Below are 24794 nucleotides of genomic sequence, written 5' to 3'. Positions count from 1 at the left end.
CGACACTCACAGAACATTCGGCAACAAATCTGCCGGGTGTGAATTCTACTATACAGAGGAATGCTAAGTTGCGTCTTTACAGTATTTTTTTTTTGCATATTCTCTTTTATACCCCAAATCTTTTTTAATTGCCTTTATCTTCTCCTTTGGACCTGTCCCTAGCTTTCCCCCTCTATGTATATTGCCATATTGTTGCTTATGTGCATCTCCCATATGTAATACTGTCTGTATCGCATGAAGAATAATGAATGGTGCCTCATCAGCCGCAATCAATTAAAATGAGAACATTCTCGCTAATAATCGTTTTGTGGACTGATCAGATGTCGAAAAACGACTATTGATTTTTTAGCAAAAATGGTTTCATCTAGGACAGAAGCCATAGGATGGATGAATAATGCATATGGTGATGGAGCTCTGTGTGATAACCTGAATTAACCCCTTGTTGCCTGGCATCTGATGTCTGGAGCCCTTACATAAATAATCCCCCCTCTCTGCCCCCCAGCTCTGTGTGATTAGTGACGGGGTGGGGAGCAGCTTCTCCCAAACATGTGACCCCTTTGTTAGAATGAGACAGTGGAGATGTCCTCAGACTGGAGCACTAACCAATAGATGGCAGCAGAAGGACACTCAGATACCAGCTGCCTAAATAAACAGAAAGGGGGTTAAAAAAAAAAAAGAGGAGAAAACTTGTACAAGATGGCGTCTGACTGGAGGGAGAGGGAGCCCCTCTCTGCATCCCCGGGCTGGTGAGAGAGGGGAGCAGGCAGCCTGGCAGGAGGAGCAGTGGGGGGACCCTGATCACTACATGGCGCTGTCTCTGCTCTGGGGATTGCACTGGGCTGGATGCATCCTGCTGCTGCTGCTGGTGGTGGCTGCTGGAGGTGAGTGCTGAGATTGGGGGCTGCTCATGGAAAAGAGGGGAGGGGGGCTGAATCTGCCCCGAAATTACGTCTGGAGGGTGATGGTGCCTGCTGACAACCCTGACTGGGAAAGGTGCACTACCAGGCTTGCCAGGATAAATGGCTGCTGCATACTAGAAATGTGCCAGTGGCTGTAAATCACATGGGGCACAGGCATGAGAGGAGATGTGGAGTCCTGCTGTAGCAAGGGGGCTGCATGGTATTGTCAATGACTGCTGCACCCAGGGGGCTCCATGGTATTGTCAGTGACTGCTGCACCCAGGGGGCTCCATGGTATTGTCAGTGACTGCTGCACCCAGGGGGCTCCATGGTATTGTCAGTGACTGCTGCACCCAGGGGGCTGCAGAGTATTGTCAGGTCAGTGACTGCTGCACCCAGGGGGCTGCAGAGTATTGTCAGGTCAGTCACTGCTGTACCCAGGGGGGCTGCAGAGTATTGTCAGGTCAGTGACTGCTGCACCCAGGGGGGCTGCAGGCTATAGTCAGTCACTGCTGTTCCCAGGGGGGCTCCATGGTATTGTCAGTGACTACTGTACCCAGGGGGGCTCCAGGGTATAGTCAGTGACTACTGTACCCAGGGGGGCTGCAGGGTATAGTCAGTGACTACTGTACCCAGGGGGCTACAGGGTATAGTCAGTCACTGCTGTACCCAGGGGGGCTCCATGGTATTGTCAGTGACTGCTGCACCCAGGTGGGCTCCAGGGTATAGTCAGTGACTGCTGCACCCAGGGGGGCTCCATGATATAGTCAGTCACTGCTGTACCCAGGGGGGCTGCAGAGAACTGTCAGTGACTACTGTACCCAGGGGGACTCCAGGGTCTTGTCAGTGACTGCTGTACCCAGGGGGGCTGCAGGGTATAGTCAGTGACTACTGTACTCAGGTGGGCTGCAGGGTATTGTCACTCACAGGTCATATCATAGTGCAGGACTGGGATATGGATACAGGCATGTGTGAGCTGCAAGAATGACAGGGGGTGCAGGACACAGGCTGCATGTCTATGGGATGGATGGAGGAATAGATGCTGCATGACGCTGGCTGTGTGTCTATGGGATGGATAGTGCATGACACTGGCTGTATCCTTCTATGTCCATTAGATAGATTTTCACAGGTCAGTCCTTGCTCTGATCTAGCCGCGTATAAGTGACACTGATATAATGGCAGTGGGTGATAAGATGATCCTGATATAATACCCTGGGGGTTTGGTAATACACAGCCCCCTGTAATGTGAAGGGTCTGGTAATATATGTCTGTATGGTATACACTGATAGTATTGCCCAGGGCGGCAGCGTGACCCCGGCTGTATAACATGTTACCATATTACAGGTCCACGCACTGATATCTTAACGACACTGATCTATTGGCACGGTGCTAATTCTCATAGATTATAGTCTGAGATTTCTAAACTACCCTGCTCTGATGTCAGGGCTTCTGACTAGATGCCAGCACAGCGCCATGCTCACATATTCTAGGTCTGGTGAGGTGTGGGCACAGGAATATATCACCGTGTGAAATAATGGCAGTGGGTAATGACAAGACACTGGCAGGGTGGTGTACTCCTCGAATACAGGTCTATCCATACAGTGATGATATACCGGCAGGGGGAAAGACAAGACACTGGCAGGGTGGTGTACTCCTCGAATACAGGTCTATCCATACAGTGATGATATACCGGCAGGGGAAAAGACAAGACACTGGCAGGGTGGTGTACTCCTCGAATACAGGTCTATCCATACAGTGATGATATACCGGCAGGGGAAAGACAGGACACTGGCAGGGTGGTGTACTCCAAGACTACAGGTCTATCCATACAGTGATGATATACCGGCAGGGGAAAGACAAGACACTGGCACAAGCAATATTCACCGGGTAAAATGACTGGGGGTGAAGAGTTATTGGCACAATAGACGATGATCTAAGTCTCTGTACACACATAGTAATATTGAGGCAGATTCCTCGGACGTGTTGGGGCTGACTCTGAGTATAGTGATATATCCAGATAGAACTGTCATGGCAGATATAATATGGCACACTCTATTATAGGGCTAACCATCACTAACTCAATACAGTAATTGCCCGGCGTTTGTTAACATGGCATTGGCATATTGAAATGTCCATATATATTATGCAGACAGTCTCTCCATGCACTGATGTATTGATGTGTAAGCAGATCTGATATAATGGCAGGGGGTAATGACGGGGCACTGGCACGGGGACACGCTCAATTACTACAGGGTTATCAATGCATTGATACATTTAGATATAAATTGATCGGATATATTGGCAGAGCTCTACTGACACGATGATCTATTAATATATAGACAGGGCAAATGTTGCCTCTTATTCATGGCGGGATCGAAGATCTGACACAGTGAATGATTGGTACAGTGAACGCTTGGCTCTCGCGTCTCATAGAAATTGGATGAAGAAGCTCAAACACAGTTCACAAACTGCAGAAGTTGTTATGTTTTTGTAAAGAACATTCTTGATATTTCCAAAATATCTATCTATCTATCTATCTATCTATCTATCTATCTATCTATCTATCTATCTATCTACGATCAAGCCTACCTCTGAGATAAGGTACAGCGCAGGGTCCCAAGTCTGAGGACCAGCCTAGTGGCCTCTGGCCTGTCATTACATACTCCGTGATAGCTTGTTCTACACCGAGTGCAGAATTATTAGGCAAGTTGTATTTTAGAGAATTTTTTTTATTATTGATCAACAACTATGTTCTCAATCAACCCAAAAGACTCATAAATATCAAAGCTTAATATTTTTGGAAGTTGGAGTGTGTTTTTTTTTAGATTTGGCTATCTTAGGAGGATATCTGTTTGTGCAGGTAACTATTACTGTGAAGAATTATTAGACAACTTAATAAAAACCAAATATATTCCCATCTCACGTGTTTATTTTCACCAGGTAAACCAGAATAACTGCACAAAATTTAGAAATATACATTTCTGACATGCAATAACAAAACCCCCAAAAATTAGTGACCAATATAGCCACCTTTCTTTATGATGACACTCAGCAGCCTACCATCTATAGATTCTGTCAGTTGCTTCATCTGTTTATGATCAACATTGCGTGCAGCAGCCACCACAGCCTCCAGACACTGTTCCGAGAGGTGTACTGTTTTCCCTCCCTGTAGATCTTACATTTTATGACAGACCACAGGTTCTCTATGGGGTTCAGATCAGGTAAACAAAGGGGCCATGTCATTATTTTTTCATCTTTAGACCTTTACTGGCCAGCCACGCTGTGGAGTAGTTGGATGCATGTGATGGAGCATTGTCCTGCATGGAAATCATGTTTTTCTTGAACGATACCAACTTCTTCCTGTACCACTGCTTGAAGAAGTTGTCTTCCAGAAACTGGCAGTAGGTCTGGGAGTTGAGCTTCACTCAATCCTCAACCCGAAAAGGTCCCAGAAGTTCATCTTTGATAATATCAGCCCATACCAGTACCCCACCTCCACCTTGCTGGCGTCTGAGTCAGAGTGGAGCTCTCTGCCTTTTACTGATCCAGCCTCTGGCCCATCCATCTGGCCAATCAAGAGTCACTCTCATTTCATCAGTCCATAAAACCTTTGAAAAATCCATCTTAAGATATTTCTTGGCCCAGTCTTGGCATTTTATCTTATGTTTCTTGTTCAAAGGTGGTCGTTTTTCAGCCTTCCTTACCTTGGCCATGTCCCTGAGTATGGCACACCTTGGGCTTTTTGATACTCCAGTAACGTTGCAGCTCTGAAATATGGCCAAACTGGTGGCAAATGGCATCTTGGCAGCTTCACGCTTGATTTTCCTCAATTCATGGGCAGTTATTTTGCGCCTTTTTTGCCTAACACGCTTCTTGCGACCCTGTTGGCTATTTACCATGAAACGCTTGATTGTTCGGTGACCACGCTTCAAAAGTTTGGCAATTTAATGACTGCTGCATCCCTCTGCAAGACATCTCACAATTTGGACTTTTCAGCGCCCGTCAAATCTCTCTTCTGACTCATTTTGTCAAAGGAAAGGAAGTTGCCTAATAATTAAGCACACCTTATATAGGGTGTTGATGTCATTACACCACACCCTTCCTCATTACAGAGATGCACATTACCTGACCTGATTTACTTAATTGGTAGTTGGCTCTCAAGACTATACAGCTTGGAGTAGGACAACATGTATAAAAATCATGTGATCAAAATACTCATTTGCCTAATAATTCTGCACACAGTGTATCTATCTATCTATGTATCTATCTATCTATCTATCTATCTATCTATCTATCTATCTATCTATCTATCTATCTGTCTGTCTGTCTGTCTGTCTGTCTGTCTGTCTATCGATCTTATCAAAACGTCAGCATTCCAATATTCTGAATAATAGAGAAATTGCGCCTTCATCGACCCATGTGGTTAAAGAAATGTTTTAGGATCTTAAGTGTTGCTATAACCACATGGCACAATAATGGGTCAACTTGTTCCATTATTCTGAATTTTGGACTTCTGCCATTTTGATATTACAGTATATCATAAAAGTGAGTACACCCATACAATTTTTGTAAATAGTATATCTTTACAATGTAAAGTAGTCAGTGTACAGCTTGTATAACAGTGTAAATTTGGTGCCCTGTACATAACTCAACACACAGCCATTAATGTCTAAACCGCTGGCAACAAAAGTGAGTACACCTCTAAGTTAAAATGGACAAATTGTGCACAAAGTGTTAATATTTTGTGTGACCACCATTATTTTCAAGCACTGCCTTAACTCTCTTGGGCATGAAGTTCACTAGAACTTCACCTAATTCTCTTCCATCCTCTATGGCGACATCACGGGCTGGTGGATGTTAGAACTTGCACTCTTCCACCTTCCATTTAAGGATGCCCCACAGATGCTCAATAGGGTTTAGGTCTGGAGACATGCTTGGCTAGTCCAGTACCTTTATCCTCAGTGTCTTTAGCAAGGCAGTGGAGGTGTTGGTGGTATGTTTGGGGTCGTTATCATGTTGGAATACTGCCCTGCAGGCAAGTTTCCAAAGAAGGGGATGATGCTGTGCTTCAGTATGTCGCAGTACATGCCTGTATTCATGGTTCCCCCACTGAACTATAACTCCCCTCAGCCGGCAGCACTCATGCAGCCCCAAACTATGACACTCTCACCACAATGCTTGACTGTAGGCAAGACACACTTTTCTTTGTACTCCTCACCTGGTTGCTGCTACACACGCTTGACACCATCTGAGCCAAATAAGTTTATTGTAGTGTCATCAGACCACAGAACATGGTTCCAGTAATCCATGTCCTTAGTCTGCTTTTCTTCTGGAAATCGTTTGTGGACTTTCTTGTGCATCATCTTTAGAAGAGGCTTTCTTAAGGGATGACAGCCATGCAGACCAATGGGATGCAGTGTGTGGCATATGGCCTGAACACTGACAGGCTGACCCCCCCACCCCTTTAACGTCTGCAGCAATGCTGGCAGCACTCATACGTCTATTTTGAAAAGACAACCTCTGGATATGACGCTGAGCACATGTATTCACCTTCTTTGGTTGCCCATGGCGAGAACTGTTCTGATTGGAACCTGTCTTGCTAAACACTGTATGGTCTTGGCCACTGTGCTGCAGCTCGGTTTCAGGGTGTTGCCTTATAGCCTGGGCCATCTTTATGTAGAGCAACAATTCTTTTTTTCCAGATTCTGAGAGAATTCTTTACCATGAGGAGCCATGTTGAACTTCCAGTGACCAGTATTAGGAGTGTGTGAGTGAATTAACCAAATTTAACACACCTGCTCCCTATTCACACCTGAGACCTTGTAAGACTAATGAGACACATCTGATTGATGCCATTTAATTTGGCACCCTGCTACGGGTTGAACTAGATGGACTTAGAGTCTCCCTTCAACCTTAAAAACTATGAAACTATGAAACTATGGTGCTTCTTCAGCTTTTATCTATCTATCTATCTATCTATCTATCTATCTATCTATCTACTTATCTGTCTACATTAAGAGGTGGTGACAGCCTCCATATCTGACTGAGCACTACTCCCTTCTGTCTAGGTCCATTTTCAATTAGTTTTGGATCCTACCTGCTCTGTAAATATGTAGACTTTTGGCCTAGGTGAAAAAAAAAGTTTAGGGTCCCAATAAAGAAAGTTACGGCATGCTGTTGCACAAACTAATTGGCCAATTTTGGCACTATCTACCATCATTTTGCAAGTATAGTCTAGGTTTACCTATCTTTTATCTACTATCTACCTTTCTCAACATCTCCATATTTTTAACTGTCTTTTATCTGTCCATCTTTCTATCTATCCATCTTCTATTAATATGTGTTTGTCCCTCCATCTCCATGTCCTTGCCTATCTATGTATCTAGCTCACATCTATTAGACTGTGTGCCCACAATCGGGGTTCACAGGATTTTGAGCGCAGCATGTTTTCGCTGAGTCCAAAACACAGTGTTATACAGTACAAGTACTAGAAATCCCATACTCACTGTGCTTGTTTTTCCCGCAGTGAAAACTGACCTGCGGTGCGGCTTCCCGAGCTGCAGCATGTCCATTCTTTGCGGATATGCGAGTGTTCTCCACAGGGAGAACAGAAGAGAGACTGCAGCTGACCGAGCCCTGATCATGGACACGAGCAGCTGTGGTCTCCTGTGGATGAGACACGTGGTCCTGCAGGTCAGAACCCACCGTGTTTAGGATGCAGCGGGTCCTGATCGTGGGCACATACCCTTAGACCTTTGTGACCTGCCGAAATCAAGCAACTCTTCTATGATGAAAAGGTTGTCCTATCTGGATAACCACCTCTCTAAAGCTGACATACCCATTGAATCGCTGAATGGTTGCTCTCTGAAAGTTTTCCCTCCTGGTTTGGATGTGTTCTGAAAGAGAAGCGTTAAGTAAACCACTGCCAGTTATCTCAATCGGCAGTTCACTGCCCCTGGAAACAAAAGGATCAGGCATAGAGATTCAACACGCCAAATCCCCCTTTCCTCTGACAGATGTGGCAAATATAGTAGAAAATGAAATGAACCATAACTGATACATTAAATCTCTTTTGGTCCACTGCCACCCTAAACACAGAATGGCTCATAGTTTTGACATGGCAGCCCTGGACTTGAGTTATGGTTGATATTTTGTTATTAAACATGCTATCTTTAGGGATAGAAGTGTCTGACTATGTCCTATAAATTAAGGAGCCAGTCACTTCCTAGATTTTTATAATGTATCAATGATAACTTAGAGCCCCTATACATATTAGATTTTAGTTGATGATTTTAATATAATGCTACTGTTAAGGTTTATCAATTTGACCATACATGAACAATTAGACCTTGCAAGGTTAGCCCAATGGTTTCCCGGATGTGACGTCACTTAAAATAAAGTGGTTTTCCAAACCCAACGAGGAGGCAATAAACGAATGTTCATCTCAATGTTGATTAGCATCCGCACAACACTCCCCATGTGCTGGTCTTTTACGGACTGTCATTGATTAGTAGACAGTCATCGTTACTGATGTTACCCCCGAAAATTTCAACCATGAACAACTTGTGATGGTCATTTCTTCAGAGCAATTGTTCATTGGTTACACTTCTATTGATGAGTGAATGTCTTAAGGCCGCTTTACACGCTGCGATATCGCTAGCGAGCGCACCCGCCCCCGTCGTTTGTGCGTCACGGGCAAATCGCTGCCCGTGGCGCACAACGTTGCTTACACCTATCACACTACTTACCTGCCTAGTGCTGTCGCTGTTGCTGGTGAACCGCCTCCTTTCTAAGGGGGCGGTTTGTTCGGCGTCACTAAGCGGCCGCCCAATAGAAGCGGAGGGGCGGAGATGAGCGGGCCGAACATCCCGCCCACCTCCTTCCTTCCTCATTGCTGGCGGCCGCAGGGACAGTGATGTTCCTTCGTCCTGCGGTGTCACACATAGCGATGTGTGCTGCCGCAGGAACGACGAACAACCTGCGTCCTGCAACAGCAACGATATTCGGGAATAGAGCACCGTGTCAATGATCAACGATAAGGTGAGTATTTTTGTTCGTTAGCGGTCGCTCGTACGTTTCACATGCAACGACGTCGCTAACGAGGCCGAATGTGCGTCACGAATTCCGTGACCCAACGACATCGCGTCAGCGATGTTGCTGCGTGTAAAGCGGCCTTACGTCTGTTTATTACCAGCAACTAAAATCGAATTTGTATTGTGGCCCTTACACAAAACTGTCTAGACTAGAAACTATTGTACCAAACTCTCAGTTGTGAGAGCATGTAGGCTATGTGCGCACACAGCGTTTTTTTTTGACGCTGCGTTTTCGTGTGTTTTTGGCCGCAAAAACGCAAAAAAACGCACCCACGGCAAAAACGCATCAGTAAAAAACGAATGCGTTTTTACCGCATTTTGGTGCGTTTTTGGCTGCATTTTTCTGCGTTTTTCTAATGAATAATAAACGCAGTAAATTGCAGGAAAGAATTGACATGTCCATTTTATTTTAGCTCAAAAACAGAGCTAAAAAAAAAAGTTGTGTGCGGACAGCAAAAAAGAAAACTCCTAGACTTTGCTGGGGAAGCAAAGTCATGCAGATTTGAGCCCAAAAACGCACGCGAAAAATACGCAAAAATGCCGTGAAGAAGCGCTCAGTGCGCACATAGCCTTAAAGGGGCATTCCAGCCTTGAACAGTTACTACTTATACTTAAGGTCTGAACTCGGCGCCACTGTGTTGGGAAGGTCTTGTATGGATTGGTACGCTCAGTGAGAGGAAATGCTCATTATTGGAATATCCCTTAAAATCTATACTATTTTCAGCCTCTGCGTGTTCCCATTTTTAACTGACAATTTGACAATGGGGAGAAAATGTGTGATACAGTAATATTTATGACAGATTCACAGGTTTACGTTATACAGTGAATACACAGACAAAAACAGAACAGAAAGCTGTGTTATGTTATGTGTATATTTGTGTGATGTACACCGTGTGCAGAATTATTAGGCAAATGAGTGTTTTGATCAACACCCTATATAAGGTGTGCTTAATTATTAGGCAACTTCCTTTCCTTTGGCAAAATGGGTCAGAAGAGAGATTTGACGGGCGCTGAAAAGTCCAAAATTGTGAGATGTCTTGCAGAGGGATGCAGCAGTCGTTAAATTGCCAAACTTTTGAAGCGTGATCACCGAACAATCAAGCGTTTCATGGCAAATAGCCAACAGGGTCACAAGAACCGTGTTGGGCAAAAAAGCGCAAAATAACTGCCCATGAATTGAGGAAAATCAAGCGTGAAGCTGCCAAGATGCCATTTGCCACCAGTTTTGCCATATTCAGAGCTGCAACGTTACTGGAGTATCAAAAAGCACAAGGTGTGCCATACTCAGGGACATGGCCAAGGTAAGGAAGGCTGAAAAACCACCACCTCTGAACAAGAAACATAAGATAAAACGTCAAGACTGGGCTAAGAAATATCTTAAGACGGATTTTTGAAAGGTTTGATGGACTGATGAAATGAGAGTGACTCTTGATGGGCCAGATGGATGGGCCAGAGGTGGATCAGTAAAGCGGAGAGAGCTCCACTCCGACGCCAGCAGGGTGGAGGTGGGGTACTGGTATGGGCTGGTATAATCAAAGATGAACTTGTGGGACCTTTTCGGGTTGAGGATGGAGTGAAGCTCAACTCCCAGACCTACTGCCAGTTTCTGGAAGACAACTTCTTCAAGCAGTGGTACAAGAAGAAGTTGGTATCATTCAAGAAAAACATGATTTTCATGCAGGACAATGCTCCATCACATGCATCCAACTACTCCTCAGCGTGGCTGGCCAGTAAAAGTCTAAGAGATGAAAAAATAATTACATGGCCCCCTTTGTTTACCTGATCTGAACCCCATAGAGAACCTGTGGTCCGTCATAAAATGTGAGATCTACAGGGAGGGAAAACAGTACACCTCTCGGAGCAGTGTCTGGGAGGCTGTGGTGGCTGCTGCATGTAATGTTGATCGTAAACAGATCAAGCAACTGACAGAATCTATGGATGGTAGGCTGTTGAGTGTCATCATAAAGAAAGGTGGCTATATTAGTCACTAATTTTTTTGCGTTTTGTTTTTGCATGTCAGAAATGTTTATTTCTAAATGTTGTGCAGTTATATTGGTTACCTGGTGAAAATAAACAAGTGAGATGGGAATAGATTTTTTTTTTTAAGTTGCCTAATAATTCTGCACAGTAATAGTTACCTGCACAAACAGATATCCTCCTAAGATAGCGAAATCTAAAAAAATACCACTCCAACTTCCAAATATATTAAGCTTTGATATTTGAGTCTTTTGGGTTGATTGAGAACATAGTTGCTGATCAATAATAAATAGAAATCCTCTAACATACAACTTGCCTAATAATTCCGCACACTGTGTATATATACAGCGGGTAAAATAGATATTAAACATGTCACCAATTTTATAAATAAATATATTTCTAAAAGTGGTATTGACATGAATTTCTCACCAGATGTCAGTAACATTCCATCCAATACAAAGAGGCAAATAAATCAAACCATAGGTGTCCATAAGTTAAGTTTTGTGTAAAAATGAGAAGTGTCAGAGGGAAAAAGTATTGAACATGCTTACTGAAATCTATTTAATACTTTGTACACAAGTCATTGTTGGTGATGACAGTTTCAAGGCGCCTCTTGTATACAGAAACTAGTGGCATGCATTACTCAGGCTTGACTTTGGCCCATTCTTCCACACAACCACTCTTCAAAGCCTTCAGTAGTTTAGAAATTCTTTGCAACTAATGCCATCAGTATCTTTTGCAACAATAAGGTTGCAAATGTCATAAGACAGCTCACTAGTTTTACACATCATGAGATGTTTCTTGTGTGGCACCTTGTTAATTAAGCATCTTTTTATAGATAATCAGCTGAAACAGCTGATATTATTTTTCCCTAAGTGGCAGAATTTCTTTCTAATTACTGATACTTTCAGCAAGTGTCATGACTTTTAATGGCTTTTTCACCTCTCTTTCTTCATGTGTTCATTAGTTTTTCCCTGTGTTATTTCTCATAATTACACATAAGTTACTTTATTGATATATATATGGTTTGATTTCTTTGCCTGTGAGGATTGGATGAGTTGTTAGTGACATCTGGTGAGAAATTCATGTCAGTAGCACCTTTAGAAATATATTTACTTAGAAAATTGGTGACATGTTCTATATTTATTTCACCCACTGTATATGTTATATGAATATGTATTGGCACCATTGAGATTGTTGCAGAAAATGATGTATTCTTCCCAGAAAATTATTTAAAATGCACGTTTTGTTATACACATGTTTATTTCCTTTGGTTGTATTGGAACAATACCCAAAAAAAAAAAATAATGGCAAATTGGACATAATTTCACACAACTGGGCCGGACAAAATTGTTGGCACCTTTCCAAGATTGTGGGTAAACAACTTTGTTTCAAGCATGTAATGCTCATATAAACTCACCTCTAGCAAGTAACAGGTGTGGGCAATATGAAAATCACACCTGAAACCAGATAAAAAAGGTACAAGTTGACTCAATCTTTGCATTGTGTGTGCCACAGTAAGCATGGAGAACAGAAAGAGGCGAAGAGAACTGTCTGAGGATTTGAGAACCAAAATTGTTGAATAATATCAACAATCTCAAGGTTACATGTCCATCTCCAGAGATCTTGATTTTCCTTTATCCATGATTCACAACATAACAAGAAGTTTACAACCCATGGCACTGTAGTTAATCTCCCTGGACATGAACGGCAAAGAAACATTGATGAAAAGTTGCAACGCAGGATAGTCCACATGATGCATAAGCATCCTCAATCAAGTTCCCAAGATATTAAAGCTGTCCTGCAGGCTCAGGGTGAATAAGTGATAGGCTATGTGCGCACTGGGAAATGGAATTTTCTTGAGAAAATTCCGCATGCTCTCAAAGATTACCGCACCCGCGGTAAAAAACCGCCGGAAACCGCACCCGAAAACCGCATGCTGTGATCTATGTCTGTGATGTCTGTGTGTGAGTGTGATGTGTTTGTGTTTACTCTCTGCTTTGCTTCCTCTTCCTGTAATGACATCACTTCCCTGCAAAACCGCAGACAAGCGATGTACATTACCGGAGGTAAACCGCGAAATACCGCAGGGAATAACGCAGGAAAACGCAGTGAACCGCACAGAATTTGCTGCCTGCGTTATTCCCTGCGGGATTTCATGATTAACATTGAGTCAATGGAGTGAAATCCCGCAGCGATGTGCGGAAAAGAAGTGATATGCACTTGTTTTTGCTGCGGGATTTCCGCAGCAAAACATGCATCTGTCAAATTCCGCCCAGTGCGCACAGGATTTTTTTTCTCCATAGGATTTGCTGGTGATTCACTGCAGAGATGTTATGAACATTTTCTGCAGCGAAACATGCAGCAAATCCGCGGAAAATCCGCGGCAAAATCCGGTAAGTGCGCACAGGGCCTTAGAAGGAACCATGCGTCAACATTTGAATGGAATGAACACTATGGATGGAGACCAACAAGGACGCCACTGCTGATGCAGAGACCTAAAAAAGCTGGACTGCAGTTTGCCAAAATATTTGTAAGCCAAAATCCTTCTGGGAAAGTGTCTTATGAACAGATGAAAGTAAGATAAAGCTTTTTGATAAAGCACATCATTTATTTATTTTACTCACTTATATGGTGCTATTAATTTCATAGCGCTTTACAGACATGATCAACACTGTCCCCATTTGGGCTCACAAATTACATTTCGTATCTGTATGTCTTTGGAGTGTTAAGCGGGCTTTACACGCTGCGACATCGCTAATGCGGAGTCGTTGGGGTCACGGAATTCGTGACGCACATCCGGCCGCATTAGCGATGCCGTTGCGTGTGACACCGATAAGCGATTTTGCATCGTTGCAAAAACGTGCAAAATCGCTAATCGGCGACATGGGGGTCCATTCTCAAATCTCGTTACTGCAGTAGTAACGAGGTTGTTCCTCGTTCCTGCGGCAGCACACATCGCTGCGTGTGACGCCGCAGGAACGAGGAAGCTCCCCTTACCTGCCTCCCGGCCGCTATGAGGAAGGAAGGAGGTGGGTGGGATGTTATGTCCCGCTCAGCTCCGCCCCTCCGCTGCTATTGGGCGGCGGTTCAGTGACGTCGTGTGACGCCGCACGGACTGCCCCCTTAGAAAGGAGGCGGTTCGCCCGTCACAGCGACGTCGCCGGACAGGTATGTATGTGTCACGGGTCTGGGCGATGTTGTGCGGCACGGGCAGCGATTTGCCTGTGTCGCGCAACAGATGGGGGCGGGTACCCACACTAGCGATATCGGGACCGATATCGCAGTGTGTAAAGTAGCCTTAAGTGGAAACCAAAGAACCTGGAGGAATCACATGCAAACATGGGGAGAACATACAAACTCCTTGCAGATGTTGTTCTTGGTGGGATTTAAACACAAAACCCCATTGCTCATTCTGATGTTTACCGAAAATAGAATGAGGCCTACAAAGAAACACAGTACCTACAATCAAATATGGTGGAGGTAGAATGATGTTTTGGGGTTGTCTTGCTGCCAGTAGCACTGGCTGCCTTGACACCGTGCAAGGCATCATAAAATCTGAAGATTACCTAAGGATGTTTGGTTGCAATGTAGTGCTCAGTGTAAGAAAGCTGGGTTTGCGTCCTAGCTCAGCAGGGCAATGACCCCAAACATACTTCAAGAAGCACTCAGAAAAGGATGGAAACAAAGCGCTGGAGAGTTCTGAAGTGGCACCAATGAATCTAGCTCTAAATCACATTGAAGACCTGTGGATAGAACTTGAAATTGCTGTTGGGAGAAGGCGCCTTCAATATGAGACCTGGAGCAATTTGCAAAAGAAGAGTCCAAAATTCCAGCTGAGCGATGTAACAAGCTTGTAAATGGTTATAGGAAGAGATTGATTGCAGCTATCTATTCCAAAGGCTGTGCAACCAAATATTAAGTTGAGGGTGACAACAATTTTGTCTGCCCCATGTTTGAAGTTTTGTGTGAAATTAGATCTAATTTGCCTTTTTTCTCAGTTGTTGTTGTTTTTTTTTTTTTTATGTTCCAATACACACTAAGGAAATAAACAGGTATGACAAAGCATGAGTAATTGCAATAATTTTCTGGGAGAAATACTTTTTCTGGAACAATTTCAAGAGTGCCAACAATTTCGGCATGACTGTATGTGTGTGTCAGTATATATGTTATGTATGTATATGTGTTATGCATACATGTTATGTATAAATGCATGTTATGTATATTATTTTGAATATACAGTTCTGTGAAAAATTATTCTGACCCATTTTTCATATTACACCCACAATCTTAAATGTAGTGTATTGGGATTTTATAGTACATACCATCCCAAAGTAGCAATTACCGTATTTTTAGGATTATAAGATGCACTAAAATGGTGATGCGTCTTATAATTTAGCTCATCGTGGGGAGCCGCAGTGGTTGAGTGGGGTCACAGGAGGCAGGATCACAGCTGAAGGATGTTGTCGGCAGCACTAGTAGGGCAATGCTGGGAGAAGGGGGTGTTGCGGCGATGCGGGCGACATTTATCTGTGAGCAATCCATGTGATAGGCTTCAGGAAAATGGCTGCGGAGGTAGCGCATGCGCCGAAATCTCAATCTGCGCATGCACCCCCTCCGCAGCCATTTTCCTGAACTCCATTGCGTCGGAAGCGGCGTACATGCAGATTGACATCTTGGCTCTCCAAGATCCCAGTGTGTGCGTGTACTGCCTCCGCAGCAATTTTCCTGAAGCCCATCTTGTCTACTGCCCGGAAATCATTGGCGCCCCCACATTGCTGGTATACCCCGCCTCCCAGCCGTGGGCCTTCATTCCGCCACCTCCGTCCTTTAGCTGCCTTCTGTGAACCCGCTGCACCACTGCTGTACCCTCCACCCGGTCAGCTCTACCCGGATTATAAAACGGATTTAGGATTATAAAACCCCCTTTTTAAATAATTTTTTTTTTTTCTATTTACTAAAGGGCACTTTATACGCAGCGATATCGCTATCGTTATCGCTAGTGAGCGTACCCGCCCCCGTCAGTTTTGCGTCACAGACAAATTGCTGCCCGAGGCGCACAACATCGTTAGTCCCCGTCACACATACTTACCTGCCTATCGACGTCGCTGTGGCCGGCGAACCGCCTCCTTTCTAAGGGGGCGGTTCGTGCGGTGTCACAGCGGCGTCACTAAGCGGCCGCCCAATAAAAGCGGAGGGGCGGAGATGAGCCGCCGTAACATCCCGCCCACCTCTTTTCTTCCTCAGTGCGGGCGGCCACAGGTACGAGGTTGTTCCTCGTTCCTGCGGTGTCACACGTAACGATGTGTGCTGCTGCAGGAACGACGAACAACCTGCGTCCTGCAACAGCAACGATAATCGAGAAAGGAACGACGCGTCAATGATCAACGATTAGGTAAGTAATTTTGATCGTTAATGGTCGTTCGTGCATTTCACACGCAACAACGTCGCTACCGAGGCCTGATGTGCGTCACGAATTCCGTGACCCCAACGACATCTCGTTAGCGATGTCGTTGCGTGTAAAGCGGCCTTTACTCTAAATTTGGGGTGCGTCTTATAATTCGGTGCATCTTATAATCTTAAAAATAAGGTAGTTTGTGAAGTGTAAATGAAATGATACATGGTTTTCTAAATATTTTAAATATATAAATCTGAAATTTGTGACATGCATTTGTATTCAACACCTGATAGTCTCATACCCCTAAATAAAAGTGACCAATTGCCTCCAGAAGTCACATAATTAGTAAATGAAGTTCACCTGTGTTTAATTTATCCTCAGTATAACTATAGCTGTTTTGTGAAGGTCTCAGAGGTTTGTTTCAGAACATTAGGTGTCAAACAGCATCATGAAAAACAAGAAACACACCAGTCAGGTTAGGGATAAAGTTGTAGAGAACAGTAAAGGGAAAGTTAGGTTATAAAAAAATAGCCCAAGCTTTGAACTTCTCACAGAGCACTATTCAATCATCATCAAAAAATGGAATGAGTATTGAGCAACTGCAAACCTAACAAGACATGGCCATCTACCTAAGCTGACATCTGAAGCAAGGAGAGTACTAATTAAAGAAGCACCCAAGAGGCACATGGTCACTCTGGAGGAGCTGCAGAGTTGCACAGCTCAGGTGGGAGAATCTATCCACCTGACAACTATTAGGCTATGTGCGCATGTTGCGTAATTGCATGCAGTTATGCTGCGATCTGCACCGCAGCGTAACTGCATGCGTCCTGCGTCCCCAGCATAATCTATGAAGATTATGCAGGAGCCGTGCGCACGTGGCGTCTTAGAGTGCAGCGCTTCGGCTGCTGCCCGAAGCGCGCGTTCTAAGAAGTGACATATCACTTCTTTCCTGCGCTTTGCCTGTCTCCCCCGCCCTGTCTATGGGAGGGGCTGCAGTCAGAGCGCATGGAATCAGCTTTTTTTTTTCATTACGGACTGTTTCTGCAGCGATTTGAAGCGCACGTGTGCTGTTCAAATCGCTGCAGAAATTTCTGCAGGGACAGTATGCAACGTGCGCACATAGCCTAAGTCGTATACTCCACAAATCTGGCCTTTATGGAAAGGTGGCAAGAAAGATAGTTTTTTAAGAAAGCCATAAGAAGTCCTGTTTGCAAATAACTACAACGCGTGGCAAAAATTATGGAATCACCTGTCTCAGAGGATGTTCATTCATTTGTTTACTTTTGTTTAAAAAAGCAGATCACAGACGGCACCAAACTAAAGTAATTTCAATTGTCAACTTTCTGGCTTTAACCCCTTCACGACCGGCCGATTTTTCGCTTTCCGTTTTTTTTTTCGCCATTCTTTTTTTGAGAGACGTAACTTTTTTATTTTTCAGTCAATATGGTCATGTGAGGGCTCATTTTTTGCGGAACGAGCTGTACTTTTAAATGAAACCATCAGTTTTACCATATTGTGTACTAGAAAATGGCAAAAAAATTCCAAATGCTGAAAAATTGCAAAAAAAGTGCGATAGCACTATGGTTTTTGAGATATTTTATTCACTGTGTTCACTATATGGTAAAACTGATGTGTGGGTGTGATGCCTCAGGTCAGTGCGAGTTCGTAGACACCAAACATGTATAGGTTTACTTTTATATAAGGGGTTAAAAAAAAATCGGAAGTTTGTCCGAAAAAAGTGGCGCACATTTTACGCCATATTCCGTGACCCGTAGCGTTCTCATTTTTCGGGATCTTAGGCTCAATGACGGCTTATTTTTTGCGTCTCGAGCTGACGTTTTTAACGGTACCATTTTTGCGCAGATGCTACGTTTTGATCGCCTCTTATTGCATTTTGCGCAAAAGTTGTGGCGACAAAAAAAGTCGTTTTGGCGTTTGGAATTTTTTTGCCGCTACGCCGTTTACTGATCAGATTAATTGATTTTATATTTTGATAGATCGGGCGTTTCTGAACGCGGCGATACCAAATGTGTGTATATTTTTTATTTTTTTAACCCTTTAATTTTCAATGGGGCGAATGGGGGGTGATTTGAACTTTTAGGTTTTTTTGTTTTTTTTTTAATTTTTTAAAACTTATTTTTTAACTTTTTTTTTTATTTTACTAGTCCCCCTAGGGGGCTATTGCGATCAGCATTCCGATAGCTCTGCAGTATCTGCTGATCACAGCTGCAAGGCTGTAAACAGCAGATACGCTGTCTTTCTCTTTTGCTGTGCCCCGGGCACAGCGAAAGTGAAACCAAGTCAGGTGTAGTACAGGAGTCATCACATGACCCTGTGCTACCATGACAACTATCGGGAGTCACGTGATTGCGTCACGTGACTTCCAGTATCGGGCGGTAAGGAAAATATTACCGCAATCGCGCTTATAATGGCGCTGTCATGTATTGACAGCGCCATATAAGGGGTTAATCGGCACGAGCAGATAATGATTCTGCTCGTGCCTAGCAGGCACACATCTCGGCTGTGAAAATCAGCTGAGATGTGTGCCGATCGCGGCATGCTGCCGCCGGAGGACCGCGGGCAGTAACATTATGTCATTTAGGACGTAATTTTACGGCCCGCGGTCGTTAAGGGGTTAAGAAACACTAAAAAAAAATCATGGAAACATAATGTGCTAGCCAGTAATGGTTACTTTTCAAGACCAAACAGGGGGAAAAATTATGGAATCACTCAATTATGAGGAAAACCTTATGGAATCATGAAAAACAAACAAACAAAAGAACACTCCAATACATCCCTAGTATTTCGTTGCACCACCTCTGGCTTCAATAACAGCTTTCAGTCTCTTAGGCATGGACTTAATGAGTGACAAACAGTACTCTTCATCAATCTGGCTCCAACTTTCTCTGATTGCTGTTGCCAGATCAGCTTTGCAGGTTGGAGCCTTGTCATGGACCATTTTCTTCAACTTCCACCAAAGATTTTCAATTGGATTGAGATCTAGACTTTTTTTTAGGCCATGTCATTGACCTTATGTGTCTTCTTTCAAGGAATGTTTTCACAGTTTTTGCTCTATGGCAGGATGCATTATGATCTTGATAAAATATGTCATCATCCCCAAACATGAAATAAGAAAAGTGTCCAAAATTTCAATGTTAACTTGAGCATTTATTGAAGATGTAATGACAGCCATCTCCCCAGTGCCTTTACCTGACATGCAGCCCCATATCATCAATGACTGTGGAAATTTACATGTTCTCTTCAGGCAGTCATCTTTTTATTGTTTAGCTTTTTTGTATGTAAATCCCATTTACTTTAGGCGGTTTCTTACAGTTCAGTCAAAGACATTGACTCCAGTTTCCTCCCATTCGTTCCTCATCTGTTTTGTTGTCGTTCCTCATTTGTTTTGTTTTGTATTTCCTGTTATGGAGACATATTGCTTTAAGTTTCCTGTCTTGATGCTTTGATGTCTTCCTTGGTCTACCAGTATGTTTGCCTATAACAACCTTCCCATGTTGTTTGTATTTGCTCAAGATTTTAGACACAGCTGACTGTGAACAACCAACATCTTTTGCAACATTGTGTGATGATTTACCCTCTTTTAAGAGTTTCATAATACTCTCCTTTGTTTCAATTGACATCTCTCGTGTTGGAGCCATGATTCATGTCAGTCCACTTGGTGCAACAGCTCTCCAAGGTGTGATCACTCCTTTTTAGATGCAGACTAACGAGCAGATCTTATTTGATGTTGATTTTTGTTTTGGGAATGAAAATTTACAGGGTGATTCCATAATTTTTCCCCCTGTTTGGTCTTGAAAAGTAACCATTACTGGCTAGCACATTATGTTTTCGGGATTTTTTTTCATGTTTCTTAAAGCCAGAAAGTTGCCATTTGAAATGACTTTAGTTTTGTGCCATGTCTGGGATCTGCTTATTATAAACAAAAGTAAACAACTGAATGAACATCCTAAGAGCTAGGTGATTCCATAATTTTTGCCTTGGGGTTGTATATAAGGGACACAGCTAGCATGTAGAAGAAGGTTCTCTAGTCAGATGAGACCACAATAAAACTTTTTTGGCTAAATGCAAAACCCTTTGTGTGACAGAAGACGGAGACTGCACAAAATCCTGAAAACACCATTACAACTGTCAAACATGGTGGTCGCGGCATCATACAGTTGGGAGGCTTTTTTTCAGCAGGGACAGGGAAGCTGGTCAAGTTGATGGGAAGATGGATGGAGCTAAATACAGGACAGTCCTGGAGGAAAACCTGTTAAAGAGTGCAAAAGACGTAAACCTGTGGCATAGGTTCACTTTCCAACAGGAAATCAATCCTAAACATACTACCTGAGCTATAGTGAAATGGTTTAGATCAAAGCATATTCATGTGTTTGAACGGTCCATTCAAAGTTGAGACCTAAATCCCATTGGGAATCTGTGGAAAGACTTGAAACATTTCTGTTCACAGACACCTCCATCCAATCTCACTGAGCTAGAGCAAGTTTGCAAAGAGTCAGTGACAAAAATGGCATCTTCTGTATGCGCAATGCTGATAGAGACATACTCCAAAAGACTTGCAGCAAATTTTGATACCCAGCCATGATAAAGCTGGGAGCTAGGATTCTCATGCTGGGGAGACCCATGGTTATTGGACCCCCCCAGCTTAAAAATAGCAGCCTGCAGCCGCCCCGGATGGTTGCATCCATTAGATGTGACAATCCTAGAACCTTATCCGGCACATCCCGATTGCCGTGGTATCGTTGCAATCGGGGTAATTAAGGGGTTAATAGCAGCTCACAGCTGCCACTAAGCCCTAGGTGTTACGGGGGCTGTCGGATAATAATGGAATGGAAGGCTATCCGACAGTCAGGGTCCACCGTGCAGAGCTCTGCTGCAGAGTATGGCAGAGGATATGGGAAACCTGTACCACCAAAGCGGTACTGACACTGTTGCGTCACAGTGTCACCAAGACCAATAGCGGCGTATACTGTTTGTCACAGCGGCTACCTTATTAGAATAACATAGGAGTGGAAATGCAAAAGAGTGAGGAATACAACATAAAAGTGCATAGAAGTCTCACAGTCTGTGAGCGTGAAAGCATCTGTCTCAGTTAACAGTCACAGAGACTAGGTGTAGTGTGTGCAATATGGCACCTACTTATGTCCGCTCCACTTGTGGTGCAAGGATACGGACAGCAGCAAGGCTGCTAGCTTGAAACTCCTGCCTATGACCGCTCCCCTAGTGTGCGAGGATACGGACTGCTGCAGGAGGCAGCGTAGTGGAGCGTTACCCTAGAAGGCAACGACCACCTAACCTACCTATGTCCGCTCCACTAAGGTGCGAGGACACGGACAACAGTACGGCTGAAAGGTACAGGAGCGCTACCCTACCGATAGCGCTCACCTCAGAGTAGAACCACAAGGCCCAGTCAGACCATGTGCAGCAAGCACCTGCCTATGTCCGCTCCACTAAGGTGCGAGGATATGGACCACAGCATAAGCTGCAAGGTACAAGAGCGTTACCCTACCGATAACGCTCACCTAGATAGAATAGGTGCCACAAGGGACATGCACAGAGCGTCTACTCCTATGCAGGAACCAAGATAGGACTTAGTCTCCAGTGCTTGCACATGTGCAGTAGCAAGAAATCCGAACATAGTCTCCAGTGCTCGCACATGTGCAGTAGCAAGAAATCCGAACATAGTCTCCAGTGCCACAGCAACCATAACACTAGGAGGCGTCTATGAGACTTACTAATCTGTAAGTGAAAAGAAATAAACACAAACATTGAAAAACAATCCTTTTATTTGAAATAAAATACAAAAAACCCCTTTATTAACTACCAAAATACCCAGGTCCGACGTAATCCACAAAAGGTCTCCTGACAATTCCGGCTCTGCTACATCTTAAGTGACAGCGAGCAGGTATAGAATGTGCCCGTCCGCTGTGAGCTTCAGGCAGAGACTTAGTCACACAATGAGTGTTGACAACATTCAGTTTATTTGCGGTCACAGCCTGAGGTTCTCACTGTCCTCCACCTGTGATCGCAGGTTACCTGACCTCAGGTGACCTCACCTGTGTGTTATTATTATTACTATTATTATTATTATTATTATTATTATTATTAATAAGTGTGAACCTCCTTTTGAAACGTAAGATTTTAATCAGTATTTCACTGATCACAATAAAAATGTCCAAAATTTTGATAAGACTGAATCTGATAGAACATTTTTTTTAACCATACCATGAAAGTAATGATAATAATCTAACTTTCCTTACAATTTCCTCTGTTTTATACCCCACATCTAGTATTTTGTATGACCTCCATGATTTTTAAAGGACAGCACCAAGACTTCTAGGCATGTAATGAATAAGTGGGGGACATATTGCAACATCTATCATTTACCATTCTTCAAGAACGACCTCTTTTAGAGCCTGGATGCTGGATGGAGAGTGATGCTTAGGCTACTTTCACATCAGCGTTTTGTTAACTGCGGCACAAATAGATTTTTTGCCGCAAAGCCGGATCCTTTACATATGCGTTGTCATTTCGATGCATTTGCAGTGGAATCGCGTCAATATGCGGTTGCGTGCATCACACACACGTTGCTTTGCGGTATTGGCAGCGTTTTTGTCCTCGAGCAAAATACTGCATGTCAATGGATCCGTTAGATTGCGGTGGTAGCTGTAATGTATTTCAATGGGCACCGCATCCTGCTGTACCTGATAGACAGGATCCTGTTTTCTGTACTGAGCATGCCCAGAAAGCAGCCTGGCATGGTCAGTACAGAAATCTCCCCCTCAGACAGAAGACTAGGATCATGGAGGGGTGAGAGGGAGTAATAAAAATGGAGTCCCTAAGTGTGTCTGTGTATTTATTTCTAATAAAGTATTTTTTCTGTGTGTGATGTCTTTTTGTAACCCTTTATTGGAGATTCTTAATGACTGGGTCAAATTTGGCCTGACATTAAGAATCCCGGGCTTTATACCAGCTGGTAAAACTAAGCTGGTATTAACCCCTTATTACCCAGCGTGCTACCCGGCAGCAGGGCCGCTGGAAGAGTTTGGTACAGCGCCAGAAGATGGCACTTCTATGAAAGCGCCATTTTCTGGGGCGGCTGGCGCTGCAGACTGCAATTCGCAGTGGGGGGCCCAGAAAGCTTGGGCCACCCTGCGCTACGGATTCCAATCCCCAGCTGCCTAGTTGTACCTGGCTATACACAAAAATTGGGTGAAGCCCACGTCGGTTTTTTTTAAAAATTATTTCATGAAATTCTTGAAATAATTAAAAAATGGGCTTCCCTATATTTCTGGTTCCCTGCGGGGTACAAATAGGCAGCCGGGGGTTTGGGCCAGCTCTAACCTGCCTGCTATACCTGTCTATCATACAAAAATAGGGAAGAGCTCACGACATTTTTTTTTTTTTTTATTTTTTGGACAAAAAACTTAAAAAAAAAAAGGGCTTCCCTGGATTTTCCATTGCCAGTGAAGGTTACACCAAACAGTGGGGGTTAGCAGGCAGTAGCTGCTTGGGTTACCCTTAGCACTACAAAATACAGCGGGACACCACACATTTTTTTTTTTTATCCCTAGGGTTAGGGTTATGTGTTTGGAGTTTTTTATTTTTTTATTTTTTAATGAATTAAAAAAAAAATAAAATAAAAATAGACATGGGCTTTCCCCATCGACCACCCAAGCATTTTACTGCTCACTCATCCCTACTCCTGACCACAGGGCCAGCAGAACAAGTGATCAGATCAGCTGACTCCAATGTCGTCCGATTACTTGTTCAGTGTCCCCCTGCATCCATCGCAGCATGTGCAGGTTGTGAGGTCAGCTGAGTTCGGCCGGCACTGGAGTCAGCTGATCTGAACTCAGCTGAACTCCTGACCACACAGCCCGCACACAGTCACACGTGATCGGCAGCAGGCAGTGACTGCTGTTAACCTGCACCCATTGCAGCGTGTGCAGGCTGTGAGATCAGGAGTTCAGGTGACTCCGGCTGATAAATTCTGTGTCCCGCTGCATCCATCGCAAGGAGAAGTAGAAGGATCCGGTAAAATAACAATTGCGGTTGCACATTCAATCCACAGGATCCGGTCATATGCAGTTTGTGGATTTTTGCCTACAGACAAAAAAACGCTGATGTGAAAGTAGCCTTAACTTGTCTCTTCAGAAGTTCCCATAGGTGTTCTGATTGGGTTCAGATCAGGAGACATACTTCGCCACTGAATCACTTTCACTCTGTTTTTTCTTCATAAATGCAACTGTGGCCTTAGATGTGTGTTTTGGGTCATTGTTATATGGGAAAAGTGAAAGTCTGCCAAGGACATGGAGTGATGGCACCATCCTCCCTTTCAATATAGAGCAGTACATCTGTGACTTCATGATACCATCAATGAAATGTAGCTCCCCGACACCAGGAGCA

General features: G+C 43.8%; 1 protein-coding gene across 1 annotated transcript in view; it reads left to right on the top strand.

Moving 5' to 3' along the window:
• Positions 1-601: 601 nt before the first annotated feature.
• IGDCC4 (immunoglobulin superfamily DCC subclass member 4) overlaps positions 602-24794 on the top strand; it is a 215593-nt gene continuing 191400 nt past the window's right edge. The window contains exon 1 of the mRNA XM_075346033.1: positions 602-881. Within this exon, the coding sequence (XP_075202148.1) occupies positions 806-881 (76 nt within the window). The 5' untranslated portion in view covers positions 602-805. The remainder of the gene's footprint in view (positions 882-24794) is intronic.

Source organism: Anomaloglossus baeobatrachus, chromosome 4, assembly GCF_048569485.1.
Source record: "Anomaloglossus baeobatrachus isolate aAnoBae1 chromosome 4, aAnoBae1.hap1, whole genome shotgun sequence".
NCBI lineage: Eukaryota > Metazoa > Chordata > Amphibia > Anura > Aromobatidae > Anomaloglossus > Anomaloglossus baeobatrachus.
The sequence above is the reverse complement of the archived record's forward strand: the minus strand, read 5'-3'. Positions and strand labels throughout refer to the sequence as shown.